The sequence below is a fragment of the Excalfactoria chinensis genome, chromosome 24 (genome assembly GCF_039878825.1).
Source record: "Excalfactoria chinensis isolate bCotChi1 chromosome 24, bCotChi1.hap2, whole genome shotgun sequence".
NCBI lineage: Eukaryota > Metazoa > Chordata > Aves > Galliformes > Phasianidae > Excalfactoria > Excalfactoria chinensis.
The window spans coordinates 3,636,356-3,661,068 of NC_092848.1; the positions used below are offsets into that span (position 1 = coordinate 3,636,356).

Sequence of the window (24,713 nt, forward strand, 5' to 3'; positions counted from 1 at the left end):
TGAACAAGATTGCCAGCCACCAGATCAGGCTGCCCTGGGTCCCACCCCAACCTGGCTGTGAATGCCTCCACAGCTTCTCTGGGTGGCCTGTTCCATTGCCTCACCACGCTCTGAATAAATAATTTCTTCCTAACATCTGACCTAAATCTACCTTCGTTTAGTTTAAAGCCATTCTGCCTGGCCCTGTCATTATCTGCTGGTACCAAAAGTTGCTGTACCTCCTGTTTGTAAGTTTTATTCAATACTGTAAGGCCACCTTGAGGTCACCCTGGAGCCTTCTTCAAGCTAAATAAGCCCATCTCTCTCAGCCTTTCTTCATAGGAGAGGTGCTTCAGCATTTGATCATCTTCTCAGTCCTCCTCTGGATCTGCTCCAACAGCTCAGCATCTTTCCTGTGCTGGGGGACCCAGGCTTGGATGCAGTCCTCTAGTTGGGGCCTCACAAGAGCAGAGGGGGGCAGTCACCTCCTCTCCCTGCTGCCACCCCTCTGTTGATGCAGCCTGGAATGCTGTTGGCCTTATGGGCTGCAGGTACGTGCTGCTGGCTCATGTGCAGCTCTTTGTCCACTTGAATCTCCAAGTCTTTCTCTGCAGGGCTGCTCTCAAGCTCTTCTCCCAGTCTGTACTCCTATCAGGGACTGTTCCAGTCCAGCACCCTGAACCTGGCCTTGTTGAATCTCATGAGGTTCTTATGTGCCCAGTTCTTGAGCCTGGATGGTGTACCTTCCTTCTGTGGCACCAGCTGCTCCTCTCAGCTCAGTTCTGTCTGCAAATTGCTGAGGGTACACTCCACCCCATTATATCTGTGTCACTGATAAAGGTGCTGAAGAGCACTGCTCCCAGATGTACCTCTGGAGGGCTCTGCTGATCACCACCTCCATTTGGACAAAGCCATTGACAGCAGGCCTGTGGCTGCAGCCACCCAACCAACTCTTTATCCACTGAGCAGTGCGGCCTTCAAACCCATCTGTCTACAACTCAGGGATAAGAACGTGGTGTGGGACTGTGCCAAAGGCCTTGCACAAGCAGGTGACATCAGTTGCCCTTTGTCCATTGATGCCATCTCTCTACCATAGAAGGCCTCCAGACATGTCAGGCATGGTCTGCCCTTTGTGAAGCCATGCTGGTTGTCACTTCATTCTTCTGTTTCTGTCCTTTTGCTGTAGTCTCGTTTATGAGTTACTTGGGCAGTTTGCTCTGTGAGATCCTGTGTTTCCAATCAACGGTGTCGAGGCAGTAGCTCTGAAATTGTGATTCATGCATTTTGTTTTCTGTCCTACTTCTAGTGGCATCAGCCCTGAGTTTTGACATGAGATAGGTGAGACCTGTTGTAGGTGATGCTTCGTTCTGATCTGTGAAAGCCTGATAAATCACATGTAGGTTCAAGTGCAGTAATATAGTTTAACGTTTCTATTCCCCTGTCTGGAGAAGAGCTAGTCGATATGTTGAAAAAAGTGACTTCTGGTAGGTGGTTTTTCAGGCTTAACGTGTTTCCTTTGATCTTTCTGAAGTCATTCTCCAAAGCTGCAGGCATTGAGGAAGCTATTGTGGTGCTACCATTCTCCACTGTCCTCTTTCCCTAGGCTTGTGTGGTGTTTGAGCTGTTTTAAAGGATGTTATTTAAAGGATATTATTGAAGAAATGTCGGATTTTCAGCAGATATACACTTGCTCTGTTTTTGATGTTATAGTGAAAGAAGGAGCAAAGGGAAATAAAATTTTCTATTAGAAATGGGGTATTCAATTTCGTGGAATATTCAGAATAGAAGAATGTGTGTTGCAAAACTAACAGCGTGTTTAATTGGTTGTGCATTCTGAAATGTTTTCTTTTTTTTTCCAGTTTCCCTGTACACTTTCGACAAGTCTAAGCAGTGTATTGGCACGATGACGATTGAGATAGACTTTCTGCAGAAGAAGAGCATTGACTCCAACCCGTATGACACTGACAAGATGGCTGCTGAGTTCATCCAACAGTTCAACAGCCAGGCCTTCTCTGTAGGGCAGCAGGTGTGCTTTGGTTTTGTATGTCATATCCTGAAGGATGAAAAGACCTTAAGTAAAATGAATGCTTATATAAAGAATTATATCTAAATAATGAGCTATTAGCTGCAGAGGACAACGGACAGTTGTGTATTGTGTGAATGTGGTCTTCATGTTCAACAATCCTGACTTCCACTGAGAGCAGGAGCAGAGTGATTTAGCGCGGCCTTTTTCCTTAGCTAAAGAAATTCATCTTTGTGAGGAAAATGGAGGTTTGAGAATCTGTGTTCTCTCTCCATTTTAGTCTGAGTGGTTATAGACATGGGAGATCCTGGAATCTTTCGATTAGTACTGTATATCTTCCTTGTGTACAAAATTAAAGTGAATGTTGGCTTTGATTAAAGCTCAGTAGCATAGTATGGGACAAGAAAAGGATGTATTTGTTATGCTCAACCTTTACAGAATGAAAGTATGTGGAATTTGGTGCTTTGGAAGGTTAGTCCTCAAGCCTCTTTCTCTTCCAACATTACTAGCTTTGTCAAAATCCTTCTTAACACTTAATGACTTTGTATCTACTTCTGTTTCTTCTTTCCTCAGCTTGTGTTCAGTTTCAATGACAAACTTTTTGGCCTGTTGGTAAAGTCCATGGAAGGAATGGATCCCAGCATCCTCAAAGGAGAGTCTGGAGCGAGCAAAAAGCAGAAGGTGGGGACACAGGAATTTACTCCCTGGGTTCTGCAACGGCTCAAGTACAGATAAGGTGCTGCTACAGTGAGGAATGTAGGCTACTGTCGTTTGAGGAAGTTGCTTTGTTTCATCTGGCCCCTGCTTTTGCCATGGAGGTGATGTGTGTTCTCAGTTTCTTGAGGTCTGCTGTGCTGGTGTAGTTGGCAGCTTGGAGCTGCACCTACTGAAGTGTAGAGCTGGGTGAAATACGAGGAATATCTTTCAGAATTCATATGTTAACTCATGAAAACCTTCTCTCTTGGGCCTTTTAGCTATGCCCAGTTTTGATTTTTCCTTTGCTAAGAAGTATAAATATTTTATTTGTTCTCCTCCTGGACCTTGCCATAATAGAACAGTTAGTTTTGAACTAAACAAATAACTTTAAAGAGCCAAATTATTGTGCCCACTGAAATCCCACATTCAAATTGTTTCCAAAGGTGTTTTAGAGGAGGTGTTGCTATTTCACATTCCTTCCAGTACCTTTTGTAGCTGAGCTCTTTCTGGTCTTTCCTCCTGAGATCTGCTTGGAGATGCCAAAGAAGGATCTGAAGTTGATTCTAACAGCTTAATGTAACTATTGGACTCCTTCTCTTTTTCAGATTGAGGTGGGTTTGGTTTTTGGAAACAGCCAAGTAGCTTTTGAAAAAGCTGAGAATTCCTCTCTCAATCTGATTGGTAAGTGCCATTTTATGTGAAGAGAGAAGTACTGCTCAAAGTTTGCTGCTTTGCAGGCCTCAAAGACTTGTATACTTAATGATTGTTTTCCTTGTTATATTAGTTGGCCATTGAAAATTGCCTTTTAAAATGTCTTAAAAGATTGAGGCTGTACTTGACCCCTTAGGAGCCTTTCACAGACCCTTCAGAAAGGAGTTAGTATGTATCTGGGTGTCTGTGGGAAACCACTGCAGTGAGATGACACTGTTCATCTTGCAGACTTGGCTGCGCCTTGCAGGGACTGAAAAGAAGTCACTGTGTCACCCCAGTGTGCAGCTCCACAGCTCTGGATTAGTCCTGTGGACTTAACACCACGACGTATTTAAAATGCACAGATAGAGATTGGGAAAGAGAAGGTGACCAAGAAACTGACAGTAGAAAGTTGAATTAGAAGAATAGAGGTTATGCTAACTGCTCTGCACTCCATAGAGCAAATAAATTAACAAAGCTATGAAGATTTTGTCATAGGAAGCACTTTATAAACCCTTAATAAAACAAATCCTTATGTGTAATTTCAGACTTTACTAGCAAATAAATCAGGGAATAATGAATGTGTCCTCTTCACATTCACCTAGAAGGGAACTCATGTAGAGATTTCCCATAGAGTCATCAGCTTGGACGATGGGGACCTGGTCTACAAAGTGGGCAGTGAGGGAATCTTCTGGCAGTTGGTTTTGTATGTGCCTGGAGGCCATGGTGGTTTTCCTATACACACATATATGTATATATATATATATATATATATATACACACATTAGTCTGGCTGTTCCCTTTCTTAACTGTGTTATGAAGCAGACAGCACTTAGCAGGTAGTGCTTCCCTTGTGAATAGATGGCTATAGGCGTTCCCTTCTGGGTATGATTAAATGACTGTAATGTCTGTACTTAGCAGACATTCTTCCTTTTCTTCTTTCTTCTTTCCCTTTTTTACTTTCTTTTTAGCTCAGAGACTCCAGGAGAAAGAAATAAACCTTTTTGTTTTGCTGCTCCTCTTCCACAGCCAAGTGGCAGAGGAGGAAAGGCTGCTGTTAGCAAGGGCTCAGTGGACGTGGCCAGCTCAGCTCAGCGACTTCCAGTTTTTGTAGTAGGTTTGTGCTCAAAGGACAGTTCTGCTTGGCTCTGAGCACTCAGTACTTTGAGGGCTTGGTTCAGAAGTGAAATGTGAGGCTAATAGCACTCAGGACAATAGAATTTAACTCATTGACCACTAAAAATGCTGCAGCAAGAGCACTTTTGACACTGTTCTGAAGTATTCTCTTTTCTCAGCGTGAGGCTGCGACTTCGTGCTCTGTAGTTGTCCACTGTGTTTTGTTTGGACAGCTTGGGGTGAGTGTTAACATCACCCAATTTATTGCATCTGAGCAAGCAGTGATATCTTATTTGCTCACTATTCAAAGCCATAAAGTCATAGAATCGGAGAAGGGTTTGAGTTGGAAGGGACCCTAAAAGATCATCTAGTCCAACTGCAATGAAATGACCTGTGACTTTCCTCCTGGCCTGGGAAGGTGTGGGAAGTGGTCCTGAGGGAGGGTTAATTGATTGGAAATAGAATTCCTTTGCTGTGATCCTGTTTCATTGCCTGCAGACAAGACAAAAGAGTTGCTTATGCCTCAATTTACTTCTGTCAGATTGCTCCTTTATTTTATCTCCTGACTGATCTGAGGCAGAGCTCCTTAATGTGCTTTGTTAGTCTCAGGAGAATTGTGAAGTTGTGAATAATTAAATTCAGGGTGAGAAGATAAATAAAATGTCACCGAGGGCTGCTTCAATAAAGGGCCTTTATTTTCTTCAGCAGATAAGAATTGTGATCATTAAAAAATAATGCCAGTTCTGTTTCTTCTACTTTGCATAAAATGATGTGTTATGAAACCAATGGATGGTGGTTATGTGGAATGTGTGAGAATTTCACTATGGCCAGAAGGGGGGGATATAGGCTTAGTTCAGGATAAGTAACAGGATCATGCCTGGCTGAGTAGTCTGATGTAAACCTACAGTGGAGCAATGCAGTAATAAATACAAAGCAATCAGTAAGCCAGATGTTCACTGCTGCCCGGCATGGCTGTGTGTTTTGCATGCTAGCAAACACACCTCTAGCTAACACATTAGAGCTCTCATACATAGCACTGTGAGTTAAGGTGTTGATTCCAGGTGCCTTCAGACAAAGGTTCATAGCAATGTAATTCATTTAGCTCCAGAGTTTTATTTGGTGTCCTTACTGGACTTCTAGATGCTTGAATGTCGGGGTTAATTGTTCCCAGGGCCTCTGTATAACAAGAGGATACAGGACATTCAAATTCAGCAAGGATTAATGAGTATTTTGGGAATCTTTGTTTCCTCCCTGGGCTTTTAGTGTTAGTTTCTAACGAGAAGCTGTTTGGAAATACTGATCCAGCTTGTATGAATGAATGCTTGTCTATAAGTTCACCTCCAGCTTAAGGCAAGACATGTTTCTGTTGTTGGCATCTCAGCTGCATTCTTACTGTAGTATTTGTGCTTATTGTCAGTCTCTTAAATGGACTGAGTACTTTTAAGCTTACGTTTTAAAGCTCTTCCAACTGTTCTTATCAATATTTATTTGAAGGAAAACTGAACAGAAGTGGATGAACAGTGAAAGGCAGAAAATAACCAGTGCCACTTGAGTTCAGTGTGAATCTCTGCCGGGGCCTTTGCTTTTCATTATAAGTACTGAATAAGGTGGAATAAAGGCTGAGTAACAAGGTAACAAAGCATGCTCTGATGGGGCTGAGCAACTAAACAGGAAAATGGCAGAGGAAATTCAGTATAAATAAACATAAAGTGATGTTTGGGAGGAGCAGTGCTCTTGAGTTCAGCCCAATATGATTGCTGCTTAGTCCTGAGATGCCAGGTATGAAAATGCAAGGAGAGTTTGTGGACTCTCCTTCTGTGGAGATGCTCAGAACCCATTTGGATGCCTACCTGTGTGACATCTTGTAGGGAGCCTCCTTTAGCAGGGGCTTTGTGCTCGATGGTCTCTTGAGGTCCCTTCCAACCCCTACAGTTGAGTGAATGCCGGGTTCCCTGGGTAGAACCAACCTGGTATTTGTATGACATTTACTGTAATTCTGCTTTGCCATGAGTTTGGTTTCTTTTTTTTTTCCCAGGTAAATCAAAGACCAAAGAGAACCGCCAGTCCATCATCAACCCAGACTGGAATTTTGAGAAAATGGGCATTGGGGGCCTCGACAAAGAGTTCTCAGATATTTTCCGACGAGCTTTTGCTTCTCGAGTTTTTCCACCTGAAATTGTGGAGCAAATGGGTAAGTACAACACTGGCTTGAGAAGACTCAAGGATATTGTGTAAGAGCTTAATGCTAACACGGCAATTGCTCAGAGAGCTAATGGACTGACAAAGCCTTTTCTTCTACTGTTGCTCCCAAATGTCTTTCGTAGTTCTGGTACGGGGGACAGAGGAGCAACTTGGATGTTCAGCACTGTACATGAAATGTCTGAGCAAATGAGATACATGGTTTAACTGAATACTTTTCTGTTGAAACCCAAATGCTGCCTGTTCTCCTGAATGCATCATTTGTTCACAGCAGTGAGACCAAATGCTCCCATTTCTGACTTGCTGGCAGTGGGCTTTCTGTACAAATCAAAGGAAATTCTGTCCTTAATGATCCTGCATTATGTGTAGTATCTATTGTCCTGGCCGCTGCACTGTGAACTTATATCCTTCTCAAACTGTTAGCCCGAAAGAGAGTATTATTTGTGATCCTGGATCGGTCCAATTGGAAGTGCTGGAGGGGATGCAGAGGCCATGGCATGTCTTGGAGTTGGTGAAATAAAAGCACAGATTTTTAAATAGCCTTTTGGGGTCCGGGGAAGCAGAGGCAGTGCCATTACTTTGTAAACTTGTGCTGGCAGGCAGATAAATGGGACTGATTTAATTTTATTAAGCAATGTGCAGCTGCAAATATCTTATTTTTTCCCATAACGTGGCTGAGGATGTTCTAGCTCGTCTTCATTCTCTGAATATAATCTCTGTGGGATCGTATTTAAACTTGGAATTCAGAGCTACATAATTTCCAAGTATGTTTATATTTCTTGATCCACCTTCCCTCTTCCCACAAATGAAGCAATCACAATTCTGATTACAAAACAGATTCTCATCAGAAGATACGTCCTGTTTGTGTGTGCCTGCGTGATGCGTGTCCGTTTCCAGTGTTTGTAGAATTAATATGAAAGTAAACTTCTCTGTGAGGTGTGTTAGGTCTATTCTAGGTGATTTAAACACTTAGGGAGAAGTGTTGAAGAACCGCTGTAGGCTAAAATCAATTAGTGCACGATTCTCTCTCTGCTGCCTAATTTATTTCATATCGATCTGTTAGGGAAGGCCTCCTAGGGGCTAATTTGAATTAAAGGTGTGCCATGTTATTTATATAAATACATATACCCTTAACTTGTGCGTGTTTACACACATACTAGACAAAGAAACATTTTTCTGGTAAGGAGTTTGACTCCAAACAGAGCTCTGATTAACCCTAGGGCTAAAGAGCTTATCTGAAATTTGAAATAACAAAACTTTCTGACATTCATTTTCTTTGCCTTAGTTATAACTTGCTCTTAACTATATTTCAGATCTGAAATGTCAATGTGACAGCTGTTCACCTTTGTATATAATTTATTGGGAAAGGAAAAGAAAGAATTTGCTTGCTATCTGGTGCTCTAGTGTTCAACCACGTCTATTTTTTGCTTACAGACTGCAACTTCCATGCCAAATGCAATAAATATTTCTGTCCCGTAACTACATAGAGACAGTATAGACCCTTCAGAAATTGCTTGCAATTTGTGTGTGGTTTATCTAACTTCCAAGGAATGTTCTGGGTTTGGAGCATATAAATCAATGTTAGTTAACCATATCATCCAAGGATGTAAATACTATTCAGATGCTGCAGTCTCTGGTTTATCCAAGAAAAGAAATCTAAGATCCATTTCAACTGGTCATCAAACATTTCCATAGCTGTCCTGGAACGGGACAATTTCATTTTCCCTACCCACGCCTTTCCCATGTTCATATTTACCACCTCTTGTTGGCTTTGGGATTGGATGCCTCTGAAAAGAGCTAATACAATTGAAAGCAAAAAAACCTACCCCAAACCAACCAACCCAGAAGATAGTTCAATGGTTGGCTTGATGTGACACAACTATCTGGACTGTAGCAGCAGGAGAAAGGCAGCAGACTTTGGGGGACTTTAATCAATTTAAGCTGATTGCTTTTAGGACTGCAAGAGTTGAAGTCTCACAGTAAAGAAATAACAACTACTTGTCTTTGAATCTTTGTAAAGGGCAGTATGTGCAAGATATTTTATTTATAGGAAACCCTCTGGAACCCCTAGAACATCCACATTGACTTTTGTGATCTCCTCAGATCCAGCCACACTGGGGACCCTGCAGAAGCCTTTTAAGTTGGGCTGCTCTCAATAGAGTTGGCATCCTGCAAATTCATTTTCATAATCCCCAAGAGAGGAAAGGGAACAATGAGCAAATCCCCAGGACATGCTTAAAAAGGAGACAAGAGGCTCTGAAGAAGAGTTTATATGTCTGGGGAGGGTCTTCATTTCAGGGAGGGAGTTTTTTTGTCCTGCAGCTGAATGGCAAACCCCTGTTTGGAGTGGACACTACTGAAGACTGACCAGCTTCATTAACATCCTTGGAAACATTAAGCGGTCATTTGGTCTGTTGATGCAAATGTAAGAAGGAAGGTTGTGCTGCAGCCTGTTCACCACAGTCTGGTTCTGCACATTTGGTCATTCTGTGGAGAAAGTGTTGATGGTGATTCAAAGTGTATATTCAGCATCATTGAGTTGCAGTTCTTTCATTCCCATTGAGAACTCAAAGGCTGTGGTAATTAAACTCAAACTGCAGACCTGCTTGTGTCAAGTCATCCTAATTGTAGCCCAGGTCCTTCTTAAAAGTGATGCTCTCCATCTCTGGACTGTAGCATGGGGATATCTCCAACAACATCACTGCTATGGTAGGGTCTTGTATAAAGTGTTCTGATCTTCCCTGGTGAGCTCCCAGCAGCCAGGTGGTTGCTTGGCAGAGTCCACAAGCTCTTGCATAGAAATAAATGCATGTTCTCTAAAGTGAGCAGAACGCTGCTGCCTTGCTTTGTGGTTGTTAGGGTCAGGAATTCGGGGCCACAACATGCTTACTTTTTACCTACTGTTCGACTCTTGGTGATCTTGTGACATTCAGCTCAGGTAAACCCACGCACCTACATGATGAACCACATGTGGCTTTTCATCCCTATTAGTTGTTTAGGACTGGTTTTGGTTACTCTTTTTTGCTGCGTAAGGCATCCTCTTGTTGAAAACAATGCTTCTTTTTATTTGATAAATGTCATATTATGGAATACTGTAACATTCTTTTTTGTTGTTTATTTTTCTATCTGAAACAGGTATTTCACTACATGGATAACTCCTCATATTCAGTTTCTGTTCTTGAAGAGCTCAGATGCTGTAAGAGCATTAGGATCTCATCCAGTCTATTTTTAAAATAGGAATTTTTTTAAGGAAACATCGCTGTCAGAGATGTCTAACCTGTAATTGAGGTGATAACACAAGAACTTCCTAATGCAGCCTGTGCCACTGCTTAGAGTATCTTTAGTGTCTGAACTTTCCAATTGCCTATTCTCAACCTTGCAGCAATTTATCATATAGAATTGTTGGAGTTAGAAAGGGTCCTTTAAAGCCATCCGGTCCAACTCTCCTGCACTGAGCCTGGACATCTACAGCTAGATCAGGTGCTCAGAGCCCTGTCCAGCCTGACCTTGAATGTCACTAAGAACGAGGCACCCTCTGCCTTTCTGGGCAACCTGTGTTGGGGTTTCACTGCCCTTGTTGTAACAAAGCCCATCAGGTCTTACCTTTCCAGTTTGGAGAGAAGGATGTTCTGGGTGCCATGTGAAAAGCCTCACTCAAGTCCTGATAGATGACACTGGTGGCTCTTCCTTTGTTCACTAACACTGTTATGTCATCACAAAACGTCTGAAGATTGGTCAGGCAGGACCTGCCCTTACTGAAGCCTTGCTGGGTGTCCTCTGTCACCTCCTTCTCTTCTGTGTGCCTTAGCACAGCTTCCAGGAGGATCTGCTCCATGATTTGCCCTGACACTGAGGTGAGACTGACAGGCCATTGCCTCCCTGGGTTGTCCTTTCTACCCTTCTTAAAATAAATAAATAAATATATTTATCTTTTTGAAGGGGACTTTTGTTCATGTAAGGTACAGATCTGGTAGGTGATCCTGCCCCTCCGCTCTACCCTGTGGGAGCTCACCCTTCCAACTCAATTCCATCATTCTGTTCCATCTTTCAAGCCATCAATAAAAGCAACATATATTGATGCTTCAGAGTTATTGGTTTGGTGTTTTCTTTCTATCCCCTGTTCACTTACCTTTAGCTTCATTTGGGCACTGTTTTTTGTACATGTTTATAAAGCACAGAGTTATAAAGAGGTCCTACATATCTTTATGAAGGTCTGAATCTCTCTTCATTGCTCCTTTTTCTTCTCTCTTCTCCCTCTTTGTGACCTCATACCCTTTCCTAGAGGGAAGTTGTTTTTAGATGTATATACTAAATTTCTTTTGGGTATTGCTCCTATCCTTATTTTCTTCTACCTGGTTAAAAGGGCACCATACCAGAATTCTCTAGGAGTTAAATTAGTGTTAGGTCTATACAACAGTCAGAAAGTAGTTTCTTCAGTAACACGAACAGTGGTGACCATGTTCTTCCCCCCAGTGTCTTACTCATACTGTACAAATCCTCAGTGACTTTGAGATGACTTGAATGCTTATGGGTGAAGTCCAAGTCTGGGTGTAATCTCTAAGTATTTAGTACTCCTGTGAGCTGTCTCTTATTCTTTTCCTGTTCTATGCTGAGAACTTCCTTGTTTGTCTTTGATACGACTGTTGACTGCCGCAACTGGAGGAGCTGAGGGTTCTTCTTGCAGTTCCTGGGAAGGTGGTGGAGAAGCTCATCTTGGAAACCACTTCCAGACATGTGAAGGAGAAGGAGATGATAAGGAATGTTCAGCATGGATGTATAAAGTAAAAATTATCTTTAACCACGTTTGGAAAAGGACTCTAAGATAACCAAGTCCAAACACCCACCCACCACCTATACTGCCCAATAAACCATGTGCCTCAGTACTATATCTCTGCCATTCCTGATCTCTTCCAGAGGTGGTGGCTCCACCACCTCCCTGGCAGCCTGTTCCAATGCATCACTACTCTTTCAGAGTAGTCTAATAGCCAACCTGAACCTCCTCTGGTACAATTTGAGGCCATTCTCTCTCATCCTGTTGCTGTTACCTGGGAGCTGAGGTTGACTTTACCTTTCCACAGACTCCTTTCAGTCGTCCTATGGTTAGAAGATCAGAGGATTAGGAGAGGAGTGTGGATATTATTTATTTCATATTTAGTAAGGCTTTCAGCGCTGTCTCTTATAACATCCTTGTAGATGAACTGCTGTAAGACAGACTAGATAGGTCAGAAGCCCAGTGGATTAAGGTCTGACTGACCTGCTAAACTTAAAGCCGTGTGAAGTCGTGCTGCAGAGGCCTGTCACTTATGCTGTATCTTGTGTGTTCATAGTGGGGCCATTATTGTTTAACTTGCATTATTGTTTCACCCAATGACTTGGGTTGGAAGGGACCTTAAAGCCCATCCAGTTCCAACCAGAAAGGGTGCAGTAGAACTGGAGAGCTTTGGAGCAGGGCGTTGGGATGATGGGATCAGAACAGCTTCTGTAGGTGGACTGAATTGGCTTGAGGATCTTCAGCCCTGGAAGGAGATCAGTGGGTGTTTGCTCATTCAGCACAGGAAATTTGAAATGCAGCTTACAAAAGGCAGGTGTGTAACAAAGGGAAGAGGTGTTTGTCATCAGAAGTGCCGCTTTGTTGATGGCCGTCAGCACCAGATAATGAATTATAAGGTATCTGCTCTCACTTCTTTTGGTTGCAGTTGTGGTGTTCCATAGCAGGCATTTCCTCTGCTTGTTAAGTACAGCCTTGCTTTTACTGGAAGCTGGCTTTGGTATGTCCCAGTAACCCCGTTAGTTTGACATTTGTTTAATCAGCTCCGTAGTGTTCCATAATGTATTTACTAATTACATCATGCTGACTTTAAGTAGACAGAAGCGATCCAGCTTTACTCTAAAAAGTAGAAAATGCTGATGAGATTTATGGCTCTTAACATCCAGGTAGGATATGGCTGTAAGAATCAGCTGTTGTGTTCAGCGGTCCATCCAAGGACTCTTCATAATCTTTGTCTTAAATTAATGATGTTTTTGTAACTCTGTTTGAGAGAAAGAGGCATTTACTCTTTTTGTTGTCGTTGTTGCAGAGAAGACTTTTTGATATGGGTTTGCATGTCCCATCTCTGAACTCAAAGCAGGGACTATTTCCTTCAGTCCTGCTGCTTGTCAGCAACACATAAATCCTTCAGGAAGATTAACGGGAGGCAGTGATGTGGGCTGAAATAAAGCTGGACTTACAGCTTGAGAGGAGGGGGAAATTCCACTCAGGTATGTTTTGGGAAGATCTTGTCCATGTAGCAGGTGAAGTCTGGGAACCCTGATCTTACTCTAACCTGCTTGGAGATAAATGTGCAGAGATAAGCATCTCTCCCTGCATTCAAGGTCAGTGCTTTGCTTTCGATGCGGATTCCTGATAGGTGCATCTGAGTGATGCAATTACAACAGAATGCTTTCATTTTAATTAAAAGGGGAATTACACTTCCAGGTAGAAAATCCCTATGATGCTAAAACATTGCTTCTGATCTTTCAAAAAAGTGAATAATGGGAGTTGAACGAATGAACTTCATGCTGTTTCTGGTTGTGACATTCTGGTTCAGAACTCCCATTCTTACTGTTTCTTGTGACTTTTCCCTAATATTTTGTGTGGAAGAGTGCCTGCATTGGTGTATTTTGGTTCCTGTTAACATCTCTATTCAGCCTGTAACCACATGTCATTTAATTAGAGTATCCCATTACAGGAATGACCTTTGATTTGGGCTCCTAATTGTAAGCTTAATGAGTTAGTTGTCTGCACTGCTAATAATTTGTGTTTCTAAGGTTCTCATAATAGTATTGACATTTGGCGACACTGGTGAAATCAGCAAAGGGGAGATAACCTTACTCCAAATTCCTTAGCATCTCACTGTGATTTGAGAGCTCACATTTGTGGTTTGTCATCACTTGTCTATTTTAAAAATACCCAGAGTTGGTATTTTTGCTTTTTCTTTTTTTGAAGGTGTGCTACGAAGAGATAAGGCAATACAGTGCAGCTTTCCTACCCCTATCGCAGAGCTGTGTGCATGTGCCCTGACTTGTTGGTAGCCTTCGGATGGCCTTTCCTGCTTGAGCACTTTGGAGCTTTCTGAGCACCTCTGACTTTCTTTCCTCAGTATTTCCCCTAAAAGCGTCACTCATCATCGAAGCCCTGCTTTGTGCTGTTTGGCTACATAGGTGATCATGTTCCTCTGCAAAACATGCTCACAATACCTCTCGTGACATTGATTTGACAGGAATAGCTTTTAATTTACCTGAGCCTCATTCATTCCTGTGCAGAACTGGTTCTTCACTGACAGTATGTGTTTGTGTTTCTTGACTCGTAGATGCCTGAAAGTTGACTGATGGATTCTTCTTAACCAGACCTCTTGCTTTTTCTGCAAGATTTTCTCTTCCTTTTCGTTCTTTATCCTTCCTTTCCCATGGAGAAATCTCTGGGTTTACCACTGTACTTAACCAATGGATCACTATCTTTGTTTAAGGTTGTGGTAGGGATGAGAAGCTCCTCATAGTGATGTTCTCTTTAAACTCCAATACACTAACAGCCTGAAAGAGAGAGAGCAGTGTGCTGATATTAGAAAGTACTCTGTATTGAGCTGTTTTTCATGTTGAAGTGTGAGTTTATCACTGTAACATTAAGGAGTGAATGAAATAAAGTCGCCATTGAGCACTGGTGAGAAAAGTACTTGTTCTCTAAATGCATTAGAGTACCTCAGGATTTCTGAGGTTTTAGATCAAACTAATATTCTTGAAGCAAAACAGTTTTTCATCTTCAAATCTACCAAAATTGGAAGGAGCAAGAGAAAAGGAGAAGGTGGTACAGGACTCTGTACCCTTCAATTCACCACTTGTGTTCAAAGTGGAGACTTGTGCTGATGAAAGCTGCTCTGGGCACAGACCAGATGTGCTGTTTTCTCATAGGCTGCAGTGGATGCAGCTTCCTCCTGGTCTCTTTCCTTGGGGTGTCCTGTAGGGCTGGTGAGTGGGAGTGACTGTGGCGTGAGTGGTTGTTCTTTGTCTTCAAAACAGAATGGAAAATAGAGAACAGATCTGCTGCAAACACAAGGCTCTATGCAAAGTAACTTATACGTTTCCTCTCTTCTACTTCCTCACTAACTTTGTAGTAGATGTGGACTAGTACTGTGACTTTTCTTATTAAGGCAGAGCATAAAATATTCCAGCATAAGGTTATTGAAATTGTTGATAAAAAACAGCTGGGGGTTACATGCTGTTTATCTAAAATTCTGTGAGTCCAAGGGAAAATTTTCTTGCTTTCACATTGACATGTGAAACTCAGAAGTTCTCTGCACTCTTGTGTGTGTTGCAGGTCAAGTTGCCCAGGGCTCCATCCAGCCTTATCTTTTGTGCCTTCCTCCATATTTGTCCTAAAAACGTGTATTCAGAACTAGACTCATTAAAGCTCAATGCAGGGGTAGAAAGTTAAACATTATTACCTAATATTCCATGATTTCTGATTCAAGAAGCAGCAGTCTCCACTATCTGCACCTACATTGGGAGCTGACCTTCAGTTGGGTAATGTTGACAGTCATCAGTACTGTGATGGATGCTTCATTTCTCTTTATATATGAAAATTAAACTCAGCTGAATCCTTCCTGTAAGGGAAGGTTGTCCTGACCTGGGGAAATGAGAAGTCATAGAATCATTATTTTGGAGAAGATCTCCAATATCACCAAGTCCAGCCCCAGCTCCTGCTCACCATACCCACTGACTGTGTCCCTCAGTTCCACATCTCCACGGTTCTTGAACCTCCAGAGATGGTGCCTTCACTTCCCTAGCTCTTTCCTATGTAGCCCTGTTTTTAATCGTGTTCTCTCTTCTTCTAGGCTGCAAGCATGTAAAAGGCATTCTGCTATATGGACCTCCAGGCTGTGGTAAAACTCTTATGGCCAGACAGATTGGCAAGATGCTGAATGCCAGAGAACCAAAAGTGGTCAACGGGCCAGAAATCCTCAATAAATACGTGGGCGAGTCTGAGGCCAACATCCGCAAGCTGTTTGCTGATGCAGAAGAGGAACAAAGAAGGGTAATGCAAACACGGATAAATAGCATGGTCAGGATGAATGTGCCTAAAGAATGCCTGGAAAGGAAGTTTGTAATCAGAAAATTGCTGCTTGCATTAAAAGACTGAGTCACAGCTTCGCTTGTGATTATAGTTATTCCTTGCAAGTCACTGAATATTAGTGTTCTACAGATTCACTTGGTGTTGGATCAAAGCAAAAAGAATATTGTAGGACTGAAGAAGGTAGTGGGTCTTCCAGGTAGTTGTGCTGCAAGTGAACAGTTTGCTTAACTTTCACTTTAAGGTAATTAATTAGTGCCCATCCTGCTGTGTTTTATGTTACACGGTGTGTCAGCTGTTCAGAAAGTGCTTAAAAATAGGTTTGTAAACATTTTGCTCCATTTCTTTTTTGCTTTTTTCTTGTTTTAGTTTGGAGACAGTCCAGCTGGAGGTAGGACACGTAAAATAGGATGGATTTCAAATAAGTTTTCATGACTTAAGTTTTTGAGTTACAGGATTACAGTATGAGTACATAAATCTACACTATAGACCATTGATTTTTCCTCAGCAGAAAACTAATGGATAAGAACAGTTATGGATCATTAGTTACGGTACTAATGGACAAAAACTCTATGTCAAAGCTAGAGAGCGTGCATCTCCCAAAGTGTAATTGGAGGCAAAGGTTGTTTTTCCCAGATTTGTTGTTTGTGTCCATTACTTCAGCAGGTTACAGAAAGCCCAGTCTTTAGTTTGAAGCTGTAAAAACCTTTTTTCCCCTTTGTGCTGTGGCAACTCTTCATATCACTTTATCTTCATAAGAGTTTCTGATAAAGAAAACAAGACATCAGGTAAGTCAGAGTTAAATATAGGAAGGTCTTTTCAGAAGACATCAGCCAAGGGTGTTGTATCTTCTACTATTGTTTATGACAGCACTGCAGATTGTGATGGTGCTTGACACGGTTTTATTCAGCACAAGATTTATTAATCAATAAGCCAGCGTTATATGGGAGCCCACACAGATGTAAACAGCCTCCTTTTCTCCGGTAGTTGCAATGTGACTGGAAGCTGTGATCTTCTTTCCTTTGCAATAACACACCTGTTAAAATGGGGGATGGTCCTGATGACAAGTTGTGAGATTAGAAAGGTCTCCAAAAGGCTGGTATTGTAATGACTTGTGTCTGAGCAGATTGCCAGGGACAGCACATTCACCTGGTATTAATGTGGTCCCCACTGACCACAATAGATACTTTAGAGGTGGAATTTGAAGGGGGAAACTTCATAACATGGTCACAAGAAAAAGTATCCTGTTCTGTTACCAGCTGCATCTGCTTCACCTTGGGTGAACCTGGAAATAAACAGTTCTGTTCTGATTGGCACTGAACAAATGGACTCCTTGAAACATGGAGAACAAAGTTACATGGCAAGCTGTGTGTTTACTAACTTCATTTTGACCTGGGATGTTTCTCACATTGGTACATCCATCCCATCCATCCAACACATCCACTGAGTGCAGCCATCCCACTTGGGTTGGTTGGATGTACCAGCCAACCCATTTTGATGAACAGCAGGATGTTACTGGGAAGGGATCTGATGCACAGCATGTGATATCCAAATCACTTGAAGAAATCAATGTTTCGTATTTCGCTGACTGATCTTCTTTTGAAGTTATGTTTTGTTAAATGGCTTTCAATGATGACATGTGGCATTCCTGACCTGCTTTTCTCTCCAATAGCTTGGAGCAAACAGCGGTGTTCATATCATCATTTTCGATGAGATTGATGCAATCTGCAAGCAGCGAGGAAGCATGGCGGGGAGCACTGGAGTTCACGATACTGTTGTCAACCAGCTGCTGTCTAAAATTGATGGAGTGGAGCAACTCAATAACATCCTGGTGATTGGTATGGTGGTCTTTCTTGTTATGGGGTCAGGTTGAAATTTGCTGCTCTGTTCATTGCAGGAGCAATGCAGGTTTGATCTCTATTGCCCTTATTCTAATTTAAGGCATGACTTTACACAGTGTTTCTGAAAATGGGTCTCTTTTGTCTCTTTTCTTGAGAGTCTTTGACGTCTCTTCTTACCTCTACAGACTGTGTTCAGCAATTGAAGTCCTATTTAGAAAGCTCAGCTAACGCTCTTCTGGTTTTAATTTTGCACTTAGGAATGACCAACAGACCTGACCTGATTGATGAAGCTCTGCTGAGACCGGGGAGACTGGAGGTGAAAATGGAGATTGGTAAGCAAGCTGTACAGCTCAGTACATCAGCTCACAAAGAGCAAAGCAAATATGTATTGTAACGCGAACACCTAACCTGGATGGTAGGGGTGCAACTCACCACATGATAACACCTATAAATTTATTCAGCTAATTAAAACACTGTTTTAGATTTACCAGCTGATAAACCATTGACTAGATATCAGGGTCTATCTAACAGTAGGTGTGAGCTGGAAAATGTTAATATCAGTCATTAATTTAAAAGGTTCTTCTGTAGTTGTACGCATCTAACTGATACCAGCTCCAGATTAAATAAGAGTTATCTGATGACCTAGGATTTTTCAGGAAATGAATCCCAAATCAGCTTAGAGCCAGTATTATCTTCCTATGAGATCAGAACGTTTAACCAATAACAATTATGATGGAGTCCAAAGGATGTCTGTAGTTTGGTGCTCAGTTCTGTTAACAGTTCTCAGAAGGGAGTCTGAATGCACTGAGGACAGTCTGGGACTGATGGATGGCGTAGTTCTTCTGTCTTGCAGTGAGAAATCCAAAGCAGTGGAGATCCATGTTTAAAGACTGGAAATACAGTTTCAGATCTGTAGTTTTTGTAAGAACCCATAAAACATTTTCCTATTTACTTCCACAGACACTCGAATGTCATGAAATACTTTGTGTGCTCTGAGCTAGGCACCGTGTAAAGGTGAATAAAAGAGCTGTAGCGATATTTACTGAGAAAACAGGCAGGGCCATTGGTATTACTAAGATATTTTTCCTTTCAGTGACAGAAAATTAGATGAGTAAGTAGAGTTTGTCTACACTAAGAGAATGTTGTGCCACTGACTTAACTTTCTTTTAAGAAAAGGCATTTTCTGTATCTTACATTATGTGCATTTCAGAAGGAACTTGCTAAGGGGAAAATAATCACCTACATCTGAGAAAATCAAGGCTGTATGAAAATGACAAGGTGGAAACTGTGCTTAGGGGTGCTAGGGCTGACCAGATTGCTGTTTGTGTAAGGTGAATTCCTGGTATGGAAGCCTAAGAGCAATGAACTTGTAGGAAATTGAGCCATCTGCTGTTTCTTGGTGTAGTTTGGGGAAGATGCCAATCAATTTGCCAAGGGCAATTTTTAAATATTAAAATATTATATTAAATATAAGCATTTTAAAACATTCTACTGACATGAGGGAATTGCTTATAGTGAGAAAGAGCCTTTGGATGTAAGACCACTGAGGGGCAGGGAAGGCTTTGCTGCAGCTGTGCTGAAGCACTGATTAACATGCACTCTGTGTAACATCTCAGGTTTGCCAGATGAGAAGGGTCGATTCCAGATCCTCCATATCCACACAGTACGGATGCGGGAACACCAGCTGCTGGCTGAAGATGTGGACATTGCAGAGCTGGCAGTTGAGACAAAAAACTTCAGTGGTGCTGAATTAGAAGGTTTAGTTCGAGCTGCTCAGTCTACTGCAATGAACAGACATATCAAGGTTAGTCCTGTCATCTCACAATGGGGCAAAAAAAGAAGTGGAAATAGTTATTTGTGGAGTCTTTTCTTGTATATTCCAAATGGATAGTGGCATCTTAACATGGCTTAGGTGATTTTTATATGGACAGCATCTTTTCACATCATTCTAAATTTTACCTCTTTTATCTCCTTACATCTTTGCTGCTCTTTCATAGCTCAGTGAGAATGGAAGATGAATGTCTCTCAGTGTATTGTGGTGAAAAGTGAAAGGCTTGATTTAATGGATTGGATGCAGGAAACAAGAGGTGGAAGTGAGAACAGTCAGTGATATTGCAGAGGTCTCTGCTGGAGCATGGGCAGTTCAATATCTTCATAAATGATCTAGTAATAGAGAGAACAGTGAGATCGCAGGCTTATAGCTTTTCTGTGGCCATACTGACTTGTAATCTTTTTGGCTCCCTCCATTCTAGAGGACCAGCACCTTTCTTTCCCAATGTTTGCATTGCATCTTTAACTAGAAAGAAGTTATAAGGACCATGAAATGTCAGGTTATATTAACCCAGATGCAAAACACAGTATTCAGTGGTGTTGAAATACGAGATGATTAGTTCATGAAGAAAGAGGCTGAAAGATGTAACCTCTCTCGTGGCCAAGCATTGGTGTGAATTACTGCAGAACGGAGCCTTTAACGTCAATTGCACAGCACTGAGACATTTATTTTAAGTAAAAAATCTGTTCAGCCTTAAGTACGAAGCAAATCTTTTTAATTTAAGCAAGAAAAATAATTTGATTTTTGTGATATTTGTATCTATTGGAAGTGTTGGTTCTTTCTACTTAAATTTCTTATGTAGCCAGGAAAAGTTATTTATTTCCCATGATAAAAAGCAGAAAGATGAATGTTTTCTCATTTTCTTGTATCCTGTCTCCAAAAAAGACAGGTATTTTCATCCCTTCATAAACAAAGCATTTTCCTTTAAATATTTAATTCCACTTATAATTGATGCTTTTTCATGGCTTGAATTTTGCTTGATTTTGGAGGCTGTTAGTGTTTTGATATATTCCCCATTGTGCCAACTTTTTGCAGTGGGAGAGAAGACAATGGTGATGTCTGAATATAAAAGAGCTGTTCCCTCCTTGACATCTCTGTAATAGATGTCTGTGTTTTCCATATGCCAAGCAATCACACCCTGTTTTTCTTCTCAAACACATGCAGCATTTCTGGGTAATCTTCCTGTTTATTCTGAAGATATCTTCAGCCAAATGATGTTTTATTCTCTCCTGTGAGTAGTGCAAAACTTAAAATATACATCAGACGCCTGACCTAGATTTCAGAAGTGTATGTGAAGCTACAAATTGCATTTGGAAATCAAATGGAACTGTTCTTTTGAATCATTTAAGCTCTTCTTGTAGATCATCGTAGTTAGCAGGTGATGCCTCTGAGATGTGTGTTTCAGGGGGAGTGTTAATTGATTCGTCCATGTAGGGAAAAATGTTGGATGTTGCTGTGCCTTCCAAGAAATGCCTTGAAGTCCCATTTTTTAACCTTCTGAGCAATCAGATTATGTAGGGCCCTGGTACTCTTAGGATAGAACCACATGCTGATGTAAGACGCTGGTGAGGTTCAATGAAAATTAGGCTTGTTTTGGAATCTAGAGAAATTTCTCATGGTATAATGGGGAAATTTCCAAAAGCCAAGGTGGAGAAGAATGAAAATCTTTCACCTCATTGCCAAGTTACTTAAAGTGGATTTTTGCCGTATCATCTTGCAGTTAGATGGATTGCTTTGCACAGATCAACTCCTGCCCCTTTTGTGACTAATCCTCTTTCTGATATCTGTAACTCCATGCAGGATTGTCAGCAGACTGCACAGATGGGATTAGTCTGTAATGGTGAGCGTTTGTGTGACACTCAGTGGGAAAGTTGCTTCATATCCATGTAATTCCTGATTGCTGCCTGAGGCAATCCATATACTTGCAGATCTAGAAATAATCACAGAAAAAGGAGCTGCTCCACAGTGTAGAGTGCAGCCACAGTCAACAATACATCTGAATTTGGGAGAAGCAGAAGGAGAAAGGTGCTGTCTTCAATTTAGAAAGGAGAGCAATGTGAGCTGAGCTAATTGTAGTGTGTTTTTTCTAATACTGGCGGTACTGCACTGGGACTGAGGCAGATGAAGTAGAAAGAAATCTGATATTTACCAGTTGCCTTGAAGAGTTTTGTGTGTGGAGAGGAAAATGCTCTGTTTGAAGTTGCCAAAGGAGGAGTGGGGAAACGTGGTGTTGGGTTAAACCAAACTTTCTGAAAGAAGTCACAAAATGAAGGTTTCGTCCCCTTTTTATACAGCACCCAGAATCTGCAATGAAGTATTTCTGCAGACTCTGAAGGGAGAGAGCGGCTCCTTACTTTAAAGGGAATCTACATAAGTTCTAATCTCGCCTAAGTCTAGATTAGGACTTGATGATCCTTTTGGGTTGCAGCCGAACTGCAGCACTGGATCCTTGCATTGAAGTTGGTAAAGGGGTCTTCTACAGTTGTGTTGTACTTCACTGTGTTTTCTTACCTTATTTAGGCCAGCAACAAGGTGGAAGTAGACATGGAGAAGGCAGAAAGCTTACGTGTGACAAGAGGAGACTTCTTTGCATCCCTGGAGAATGATATCAAACCAGTGAGTAGGCGCTGTGTAATTGGGAAATAGAGTCACCCAGAACAGTTAACGATGCAAGGAAGCAAATTCCTTTTGTAATTAGGAGGTTTAAGCCCCATTTTTGAGAATAGTCTTTAAATGACACGGATTCAAAACCCACGAGCAACTTTCAGTGATGAGAATTTGTGCTGACGATGTGTGTGAAGTAAACGTTCCCTCTGTTAAAACAGGCATTTGGAACCAACCAGGAGGACTATGCGAGTTATATCATGAATGGCATTATTAAGTGGGGTGATCCAGTGACAAGGGTGTTGGATGATGGGGAGCTGCTTGTTCAGCAAACCAAGAACAGTGACCGTACTCCGCTGGTTAGCGTTCTTCTAGAAGGTAAACTTAATAATATCTATGTAAAAACAAACAAGCAAAAACACCCTTCTTTAAACTGTTCCTATCAGTTGCCCAAGTGGTGATCTGTTATCATACTCCAGATTGATTTGGACTGGGTGTCTGTATATTATACTGGTGTGAATTCAGGCGAATCATAAATCATCTTTGTCAATGTTTCCTGGGCACTCAGGCTGTTCGTTCGGTACCTGCAGACATCGTATCTTTAAGAGGCACAAACATGATTCAGAAATGTTCTGCAAAAGAGGAAGACATGCTTTCTGCAGTGGCCTATCCTACAAAATGTGTCCTTTTCCTTTGTGCTGATTTCATGGCAAATCAGGCTGCGTGTGCTCCAATAGCTGCATTAATTTCCTTCATCTGGAGGACTGGATTGCACTGTTTTTTGTGCAAGTGGAGGAAAAGGTCATTTCATTTCTCAGATATTCTTTGGAAGAAGTTACAGGCATTTTAATCTATCATTCATGCTGAGCCTTATCAGGCCTGTTTTCTCCCTTGTTTTTTTTCTAAACGTATTTCTTTGTTTCAGGTCCCCCACACAGTGGGAAGACTGCTTTAGCAGCAAAGATAGCTGAGGAGTCCAACTTCCCTTTCATCAAGATCTGTTCTCCTGATAAGATGATTGGATTTTCAGAAACAGCCAAGTGCCAGGCCATGAAGAAGGTATTTCTGCACCCTTTCTTTTGATGACAATCCAACTCCTCCCTACAGTGGATGAGGAAGGGACTGTCCTGTGATTGGGCTCTCTGTAGGCCCTAAATTCCTATACGTTATGAAGCTGAATGAATGTTTTTCATGCTGACACTCAGTGACTCATCCTATGATAGTTGAGTGATTTAGCACTTACACAAGGACTGCTCCAGAAGTAATGCCTCCTATTTATTTCCATGGGAACTCCAACATATATGAAGAGCACAATAACACTGTTTCACAGAGCACATTCTCAGCTACAAAATACTATTTTTCAACATAGTTAAATTTGCATTTTCTTTTTCTTTAACTTTGCATTTTCACCAGTAGTGGAAACTCTGTGGCGGAATCAGTAGTAACACAAATTCTTCTAGCTTCAGGAAATCTAAATTTGCATGTATTTGTTTATTTTGGTCAGCTGTAGTTATATTTTCAGGGTGCTTGATAGGGTAGACCCAAAAGAAAGCAAGGATCTTGCTGAAGGTGGCAGGTCTAAGCTTGCAACTCACAAGCATTTCACTCGTGTTCAAAAAAACTTCTTTTGCTTTGCCCCAGCTGTGGAAATTCCATGTGGTTTATTTGAATAAAGTTTGGGACTCATCTGGAAGGGAAAATATCACGATTCTGGCCCAGCTGGTTCTGATGTATAATCATCACTAACAGTGACACAAAACTCCAGGTCATTGATGAGCAAGTCTGGAGCTCAGTCTTTCAGGATAAAAGCAGGAAGGGCTCAGAGCTGTACATGGAAGGAACAGATCCTGCCTGAATGAACAGTTTTGAGTTGGTAGGTTTGTCTAAACAAGGGTTTTAACAACTTGGGGCACAGGGCAAATGCAGACAAGTTGAACTTCTTAAATCATTTCAAGTAGCCAGGTGGAAGGAAGGAGATCTAATTTACAGAAGCAAGCCAGCACTTATTTTTCTTCTAGCTGAATTATACTGGATTAGTCATGTAAATGAGGGATGTTACTCTAAGAACAGAGGAGCAGTTCATTGCAAGATTTGCATAGTTTTTAACTTTTTCATTCTCCGTTTATTCCTGTAAATACTGCTGTGCTTAGTTAAAAACAGATCAGCAGTTCCTATCGCAACTAATTGTGTTTTTGCTGCTGAGATTTAGCAGTGACTCCTTTTGCTGTTTTTCAGATCTTTGATGATGCATACAAGTCCCAGCTCAGCTGCGTTGTTGTGGATGACATTGAGAGACTTCTAGGTGGGTTGGGATGGGGTCTGTGTTGTCTGCCATGGCAAACCAAAAATGATCCGGACCTGTTTACTTTAGGAGCCTCAAACTGCTTTTTTGATACATGTGCAACTACTCAACGGGCATTAAAATATATTTTTCATTTCAGATTATGTTCCAATTGGACCACGGTTTTCTAATCTGGTGTTGCAAGCCCTTCTTGTGCTGCTAAAGAAGGCCCCCCCTCAGGTAAGGAGGTAATCGAGGAGTGTGATGCCCTATTCCTGCCGTAATTCTGACAGTGGAAGGCTTTGTGTCTTGCTGATAGCTGCTGTGCTGCCAGTGGTATTACTGCCATT

The 24,713-nt window shown here is 41.6% G+C and overlaps 1 protein-coding gene and 1 pseudogene across 3 annotated transcripts in view; one reads left to right on the plus strand and one right to left on the minus strand.

Annotated features, from left to right (window-relative positions):
- The window catches only part of NSF (N-ethylmaleimide sensitive factor, vesicle fusing ATPase), a 54,645-nt gene that overhangs the window by 15,909 nt on the left and 14,023 nt on the right, over positions 1-24,713 (plus strand). For all 3 annotated transcript variants that reach the window (XM_072356372.1, XM_072356374.1, XM_072356373.1), the window contains 13 exons: positions 1,839-2,005; positions 2,576-2,683; positions 3,304-3,379; positions 6,540-6,695; positions 15,571-15,770; positions 17,479-17,644; positions 17,905-17,979; positions 19,264-19,451; positions 21,999-22,094; positions 22,304-22,460; positions 23,008-23,141; positions 24,318-24,384; positions 24,524-24,603. In XM_072356372.1, coding sequence (XP_072212473.1) covers positions 1,839-2,005; positions 2,576-2,683; positions 3,304-3,379; positions 6,540-6,695; positions 15,571-15,770; positions 17,479-17,644; positions 17,905-17,979; positions 19,264-19,451; positions 21,999-22,094; positions 22,304-22,460; positions 23,008-23,141; positions 24,318-24,384; positions 24,524-24,603 — 1,670 coding nt within the window. The remainder of the gene's footprint in view (positions 1-1,838; positions 2,006-2,575; positions 2,684-3,303; positions 3,380-6,539; positions 6,696-15,570; positions 15,771-17,478; positions 17,645-17,904; positions 17,980-19,263; positions 19,452-21,998; positions 22,095-22,303; positions 22,461-23,007; positions 23,142-24,317; positions 24,385-24,523; positions 24,604-24,713) is intronic.
- Positions 8,993-10,538, minus strand: LOC140262354 (oxysterols receptor LXR-alpha-like; annotated as a pseudogene).